Source organism: Microcaecilia unicolor, chromosome 4 (genome assembly GCF_901765095.1).
Source record: "Microcaecilia unicolor chromosome 4, aMicUni1.1, whole genome shotgun sequence".
NCBI classification, from domain to species: domain Eukaryota; kingdom Metazoa; phylum Chordata; class Amphibia; order Gymnophiona; family Siphonopidae; genus Microcaecilia; species Microcaecilia unicolor.
Genome location: NC_044034.1, coordinates 60,091,003 through 60,099,284, shown reverse-complemented (window position 1 = coordinate 60,099,284; position 8,282 = coordinate 60,091,003). Strand labels below are relative to the sequence as shown.

At 41.7% G+C, this 8,282-nt stretch overlaps 1 protein-coding gene across 1 annotated transcript; it reads right to left on the bottom strand.

The window, feature by feature from the left end:
• Positions 1-2,826: 2,826 nt before the first annotated feature.
• C4H11orf87 (chromosome 4 C11orf87 homolog) lies at positions 2,827-3,306 on the bottom strand. The gene has a single exon (XM_030199380.1). It carries the CDS (start codon positions 3,304-3,306, stop codon positions 2,827-2,829), a length of 480 nt encoding a protein of 159 aa, XP_030055240.1.
• Positions 3,307-8,282: the final 4,976 nt, after the last annotated feature.

The following is an 8,282-nucleotide window of genomic DNA, read 5'->3' as shown; positions in this document are numbered from 1 at the left end:
TTTAAAACAGAGGAATATTGTATCAAGAACAAGAGATGATGATAAGCACTATTCATATAAAAAACGTTAATTTGGATACATCTTATAAACAATGTCTTGAATTTTTCCTTATAGCTAGAAGTGGATATTACAAATAATTCTTTGTATGAAAACACATATTCTTACTTCCATGCATTTAAAAATAAGTTAATATTTGATATCTTTCCTATATTGCTCTTGATGTATATTGTGTTAAGTATACCTGTAAATAAATACATAATCTTTGTAACAGATTGCCTAGGCAGGGAAGCCAAGTTGCCTGTTGTAAGTCTGTTTTATAAAGACACATAGACACAAACACTGCAGAAATCATGGCTAAAATGTACCCATTTACATCTGTTCAGGAGCTGGTGCAAATGTATGCATGTACAGTCCTTTCAAAGATGTGCATGTAAATAATGATTCCATCCATGCTATATCCAAAATGCGCCCCTGGACATGCATATACTTGAGGTAGTGCATGTACTTGTAGATGGGGTAATTTTGTAAGCACATTTTTTTCGGGAATTTTATGTATGGTGACTAAAGTTGCATGCGTATGTTAGCTCTGGCATTTACACCTGCTTTTAGCAGGTGTAATTACCAGTGCCTTAAGTTAGGCACCATTTATGCACTTAGGGCTAGATTCTATATTTGGTGCCTGAAAATTCCACATGGAAAAAATACACCTAGGTGTATTCTCTAAAGCACACCTATATTTTATAGAATAGGCTTAAATTTCCATGTGGTATATAGAATACACCAAGGGCCTCCCCGCAGGACCAAATTTAGTCATGGCCATTTTTGCCATATTTTACTTGTCGTAAATCCCAATGTCGTAAATTAGGCACAGAGCAGGTATATTCTATAACAAGGTTCAAAGATTTTAGAACCACCCACGGCCCTATCCCCTTTTCAACTATGCAACTTAGAAGTTAAGCACACCATATTACAGAATACAGTTAGCGAGTTGTTTGTGTGTAAATGTTAATGCCAATTAGTACCGTAATTGCTTGCTAACATCCAACTGACAGTGCTGATTAGCTAGTTAACCAATTAGGTTATATGCACTGTTATAGAATATGCTTTGATTTCTGCATGGCAATTAAGGCGTGATATATAGAATCCTGGGATTAGTTCTATTCAAAAAAGGGCATTGATCCTTTATAGAATAGTATTCAGTATTTAAATATTTTAGTGCCAGTTTTTCAGCACCGCTTGTAGAATCTAGTCTTTTATGTTTATGCTAGCATATATGTACTAAATCTCATTATCAAATTACACCCCAAAAGTATTAGAATTATGCTACAGCCATTCACAGAATATTTCACTTGTAAATTCTGACTTCTTACTTGATTTAAGAAATATCTCTCATGTGTAAAGTTTACTGCCGTTTGAATATTAGTCATCACTAGTGCAGTGGGCTAAGAGCTAGGGGAACTGGGTTGAATTCCTACTTCAGCTCCTAGTGACTCTAGGCTTAAACCTTCATTGCTCCAGGTACAAAATCTTAGATTAAGAGCCCACTAGGGACAGAGAAACTACCTGTATAAATAATATGTGTACTTTGGTTGTACCACAGAAAGGCAGTATATCAAATGCATTACCCATACCCTTACAAGCCCTTGCTCATATTCACCCAGAAAAGAACTTTCCAGGTACCAATAACAAGGTTTCCTTATTAGGAACAATTAGAACACTCATTATGGAAACTACAACCAGATTTTAATAGAAGCATTATTCCTCATCAGTTGGGTTTCGTTTGCAAAATAAACCAATGCCTAACCTGTACATGACAGTCAACTACAGATAAGATACAAAAATAATAACTAAAGCAATAGAAGTCAGATCTGTACTACTCAACTCGGTTGGCAACTATTAGACCAATAGCAGTAGATTAGGAGCAAGAAAATGCAGTGTGGAATGCATAGTACAGAGCTGTGGTTTGCTTCAGTTTCAATAGAAGGTATAACAATCTTATACTTATTTCCAAAAATATAACATTTGGATTAGATATAACTGCACTTCAGGACTGCACGTCACCCAATACTATTTTACAAAAAAGTCCTATTCAGACTAAAGTAAAACAAATGAAAAACAAAAACATTCAGTTTTTGTATCAAAACGTCATGAATGCAAGCATCGTCACGCTGTGCGGCTTGATTTCAGCACTAGAAAGGTTGGACAGTTCCTCCAAAGGCGAAAGAGCATTGCAGAGCACTAGAAGCAAGTGCATTACTTGAGGACCAGCATTTACTTACGTTCCAACAAGACGGGCATTTCTAAAGGAACATAATCCAACTCCTTACCGTGAAAAAAAAAAGCTTTTTTTTATTTTAAAATGATTTTATAGAAAGACAGAGCCTTTTTTTCTCTCTGCAAAGAGCAAAGGTACATACTCATAGCCTATCAATTTTGTCTCACGAGTTCATCTCACAGTACTTTTACAGGAGGTGGGTTTTTTCTTTTCTTTTCTAACTCAGCTGCCATTGTTCCATTTGGTGATTTATCTAAATTGTTTAGTATTTATAATAAAGTATAGCCCAGACATAAACCGCATCAATCCTTATGATCATTGTGAGCATACTGCACAAAGTGATTTCCCTGGCAGATGAACTTTTAATTTTTTTTTTTTTTTTGGTAGCATTGTGCAGTTTTCTCAAGACAAAGTACGGCGCTTTCCTTAAAACAGTTAACGCGAACGCTAAGTGATTTGTCATGCGCTTCAATTGTTTTGTTATTACTTTCCGAGACTAATATTATCAAATATTTACAACACGGTGCTTTTGTTCAGTCATCCACAAACAATCATGACAACACCACTGATTGCAATAGATCGTCACTGGTTTTATTCAACGTCGATGTTCCTTTTTGAAAGCACTGGGCATTCCTGGAGTCCAGGTCCGGCACTCTTTCTCCAGCCCTCCCAATGCCAAGGGAAGCACAATGGGCTGAGTCTTGAGCGGGTCTGTCCAGCACAAGGTTCTCCTTCCCTTGGAGTCTGTCTGCTCTTGCTTTAGAACTGCGATGATCCCTTTCGTATTCCTCCTGAGCCTTTTGCATTTTCCGTTTCTTCATCTTGTTCTTGTGGACATGAAAAGTGCTGAGGGAAAGGGCAATTAAACAGAAAATGACGGTGACCAAGACGATTAAAACCAAAGTGGAAGAAAAAGACTGAAACAGCGGAGCCACTTCCGTAACGCAGGCGGTGGTGTTGGAGGCTGAGGTCTCGTTGATTAGACACTGAGGCAGGGAAAGCCTTAAATTCTGGGATATCCTGGCACTCATTTAGGAGGTTTATGAAGATGAGTTTGGCTCCTTTTCACAGATCACCGTAAACACAGGATTCTTGGGGATGCGAAGGTTTATTTTTGTTTTGCTGTCCGTTTTTTTTCCTTTTTTTTACAATAAGGTGTCTTGATGTTAGAATAAATCCACTTCTAATGCAGGGGACGCTCTCTAACGTTAAGGACCAGCCTGAAAATGGACCCAGTTGTGTTTAGTGCTTATTATGAAACAAACAATGACATACAAAAAAAAATGAAGCATGCAAGCAAGAAAAGATCATCAGTAGTCTTTTTCTCTTTTATTTGTTTTGCATACGTTTATCAAGTTGTCTAGTCAATTAAGCTATACTACCGCATTGAAAGCTACATTTCCCCCGTCTTTAAAAACAAACATCTTAGCCTAGTCTCATATCTTGTCCTGCCAGGCTCAGCGGACGATGAACTAACGTGTTTAGCAGAATTCCGCATCCAGTTCCACAGCGGCGATTGACCAGTAAATGGTGCCAACTTGGGAACAGAGTGAGAATGCAACTGTCAATGCAGGCTCAATTGTGCTACGAGAAACCAGCGCCCAGTAATGCTACAGTGTCTCCTGCACAAGAAAAAAAGTTCCTCGTATAAAAGTTAGAACTAAGCCAAACCATCAACTTTCATTTCCCAGCTCTATCTAATGGGCATCTTGCATTTAAGCAAACACAAGGGCTTCAAATAGGGAAGTCCTTATAGTAGTGCATGGTTAACTGAACAACGCTCAATTCCCCCCTTGGCAAACTGGATGGCTCGATCCCGACTATACGACGGATACAGCCTATGCGATCTGCTCTAGAGAGCGGATTCCCAAGGCAGTGGACCTTCCTTCTCCAGCTCAGAAAAAACTCTCCGGATCGGAGCGAGCCCCGTGAGTCCTAACCCTGCCCTCGGTGCTTTTTTTTACCTGGGGATGGAGGGGGGATGGCGGCCGCCTCAGTACTGCAGGTGTAGTGCAGGTGCTGGAGCCCCCCGCAAGACTGACTCGCTGACTGCAGAAGGCGTCGAATGAGCGCGCGGGCAGCGCGAGCTCCGCTTCAGGGAGGTCACTCCAAACCCCAATAGCCTATTGCCAGCCTGCCCGAGGCTGACGTCACAGTGACCGGGCTCGGGCTCTGCGTCAGTGTCCCAGTGCGCAGAGCGGTACCGGCTGCTAGAGGCGCGTGCCCAGGCAGGGGGCGTGCGGTGTATTGCTCGCTGTAGATCCCGTCTCCTCTCCTTCGGTCTTCCAGTGGACTGGCATAATATTAATAAATACCTTCTCCTCGCACAGGGGTTTATTTTTTCTGACAAAGAGTGTGCATCCTGCAGTTTCCTAATTTGGGCTATATTGAAAATCTGCAAATTGAGTCAGAAAGAATATGTACACCGTGTCTATTAAGCCAGCGGTTGCAGTTGTATCACCTCAGGTCTCCCTTTCATGTGCATCATCATGCTAAATATAGAGGATTCAACAGCCTTGTATATTTCCCGCTGTACTTGATAGTCCGAGCCCAACTGCAGAGCTGCAGAGATCGAGAGAGGCCAATGAGATTCCAGTTAAAATGGGATCTCACCGAGATTTTGCAGTTTCAGATTCAGTGCCTAATTTCAATATAATTTAGACACAGAACTGAAAGGGAAAAAAAACATCTCCTTAGTGAATTTGGCCCTCAATTTCTGTTTCAATATAGCTGCTTATAAATGCAGAATCTCCAATACTTTTAGAATGCTGACTGAAGCCCTGTCATGAACAGACAGAACAGAGGCCAAAACTGCTAAAGAATATCTGCAGCTTTATATTAGGGTGGGGAAGCAGAGCATTAAGCAGCATGGGATGCCTGGCCACTACACAGCAAATCTATTTAACTTTTTCAGGCTGACGGGCCATACTAATTTTGCTTGAGCCAACTAGTATCCCAATCACTGGCATTTTTCAGCTTAGATTCTAAGGGCGACTGGTAGGAGCCCAAAGTTAACGGGAGGGGGGGGAGGGGGAAGATGTCAGGCCTTGGCGGCCATGTAGGCCTGGGTGGGCCTAGCTTTCCAATGTTTCTGCCGGGTGGGAGATAAGCAGGGTTGGGGGGTTTGCTGCACACCGGAAAGTTTCATGCCTTCCTGGCCCACTGCCTTGCTTTAGCCCCATTGGGCAATTAACATTTTTAGGAGGTCTTTTACTAAAGGTTAGCTTGAGTTATCTACAGCAGGGCCCATAGGAATAAAATGGGCCCTGCTGCAGTTAACTCAAGCTAATCTTTAGTAAAAGACCCCCTTAATTTTGTGGCAGGAAGGCTCCCCCAACCCTAGGCAGTCAGGTGGGTCTGTGGCGAGGAGTCTTTAAAAGCGGGCACCTCCGAGGTTCAGGATTCCTTCCTGCTTCTTGGAGACGGTGGGATTTCCCTCCCCAACCACCCTCTATCTGTGGTGTTTCAGTAGGTGTATTACTGTGTTGCCTTCCTTGTCACAGCCTGGGGGGGGAGGGGTACCTAAGCTCGCCTTCAAAGGAGGTGCTTTGAACAAGGCCTTAACCATCACTAGGTGGTGATGGTTAGGCCTAAGCTTACAACTCAGTCCTGGAGGTCCAGGTCTATTGTTGTTCTTGCTGTTTGTGGCAGAGTAACCTTTGCTTACTATACTCTGAATTCTGTACTCAGACTCCTTGCTGCAAATTACAGGTAGTCCTTTTGGGTTTGTGTTGTTATTAGATAACTCTGGTTACTTATTGTCCTTCACCAATAAACGAGGCTGCAGCCTATTCTATTCCATTTGGTTGTCTGACTGCTTCCTTATAGTAAATAAATATAATGACTTTACATATTGTTGGTAGACTGGAGGGGCTGGGTATCTCACATCCTCTGTTAAAATGATGCAGGAATTTCTTGTCCCTTCTGCAGCAAGCTGTGAATAGCTTAGTAGCTGCCACAAGTATGACAGTTTCAATGGCAAGCCCTAAGTGGGGTAAAGTTTCCAGTTTCAGCCCTGTATGTCCTAATTCTTTGGAGGATTGAGTGGCTTGCCCAAGGCAACAAGGAATGGTCGTGGGATTTGAACCTGGCCCCTCCAGTTTTCAGCCTACTGCTCTAATCATTAGATGACTACTCAGTCCTGAGAGTTTCTTTAATCTCTCATTTTGTTTTGACTTGATTCTATTTCAAAAAGCCAGTCAGAAACTGCATTATTAAAGGCAGTTGATTGTGCTCTTGATGTGCCTTAGTGAAGTGTGGTATACATGCATGGCCTGCATGTTCCACACAGTGTTACATGCAGAAAAGTGAGTCAGTGACTGGCATAGTATGCAGAGAGACTGGGCTCCACTTTCCAAAAGTGATGGAGGAATTGACCTCACAAGCTGTGGTATCAGTCAGTGGCTGTTAACAACAGAAAGGTAGTAGCTGACAATGAGTACTGTGGCACCAAGGCCCTACATGGAAGTAAAAGACCACCAGAGACAAACACTCTTTGCAATATCCCTCATCCTGAACCCAAACACATATATGGTATATGCTGACCATAAAAATATCAAATAAATAAATACAGTACAATCCCCTCAAAGACTAAGCCCCCCATCAAGCTAGATAAGCATTTTTCTTCACTGGGTTCAATTTTGGAAGAATCTCCCACCCAAGGGCAAGGAATGGTAAACCTGATGGATTTTCCAGAAGCTCTGCACCACCAAAAAACACAACAAGGACCCATTTTGCCAGAGGCCAAGATTGAAGCAATATTAAGAATAGAACTTGCTACTAAACTTGAGGAAACTGGGGACATAAAGACAATAGTCAGGAGTATAACTGGGAACCAATGTCTTGCATCAATCTGTCCTGTCTGAGAAAGACATTTTGCAAGCAATTAGAGGTGAAACTGTTCTTTTCTTCAGCTTACTACCCACAGTTGAACGGTCAAACAGTGAGGACCAATTAGGCATTGGTAAAGTTTCTGTGTTGTTATATTTTGGTCCATCAGGATAATTGGATACCATTACTCCTTGGGCAGAGTTTGCTTACGATAATATCACCCACACATCCACTAACTCTATGCCTTTTATTGTGTGTTTGGGAGGAACTCTAAAGCCTTTCTTCACTCTTCCGTCTCTACTGTCTGGCGTATCCACCACTTGAAGGAGATTGGGCAGGCTGTTCAGTCTGCCTTTTTTTTTCAACCACAAAAAAAATCAGAAGCTGATAGACACCACCATGAAGCTCCAACCTATAAAGTAGGGGGCAAAGTGAGGTATCCTCTAAAAATGTCTGGCTTAAAACATTCTCTGCAAAACTTTGACCTAAATGCATCAGCCCTAATAAAGCGCAAGAGGTTCTTTAAGTTACCTCACTTGCTGCATATCCCAAATATGTTCAATGTATCTCTGCTTGAGCCTACACATTAATCTGTGGAGAGGGCTTCTCCTGTAATCATGAATGGGGAACCAGAATATGAAATTAGGAACATTGTTAAAAACGTTTGTGGTACTCTATGAGAAAACAATATGTAATTGAAAGGGATAAAGTCTTGGTGAAGATCCTGGGTAGCTGTCTCATATGTCTATGCCCACGCCCACACACCATCTTCTCCATCATGCCTGTTATCCTTTCAAACTTAGTCCATACAAGGAAGGGCACTGTTCTGTACTTACCCCCCCCCCCCCCCCTGACAAGGGCTGCAGCATTCTCAGTAGCGGGTGGAATGCCCTGCCTGGCCATTTGCGCCTTTGTGCTAATTTGGGACAATTTAGGAAATTATTAAAAACCCACTTTTTTGTCCAAGACTTTCTTATTCTTTGATGTTGGCAGGTAGTAGCAGCCAGTAGTTTTGAGAAAGCTGTTGGGAGGATGACAGTACATTTTTTGTTTGTAACGCTTGTGACTATAATTATTATTATGTATGTTTCTTTTTATTAGGTGCTTAGGATTGTGGGTTACACATTTTTAAAATAAATAAATAATAAAATTGCTTGTGGCAAATCTACAATTGTCT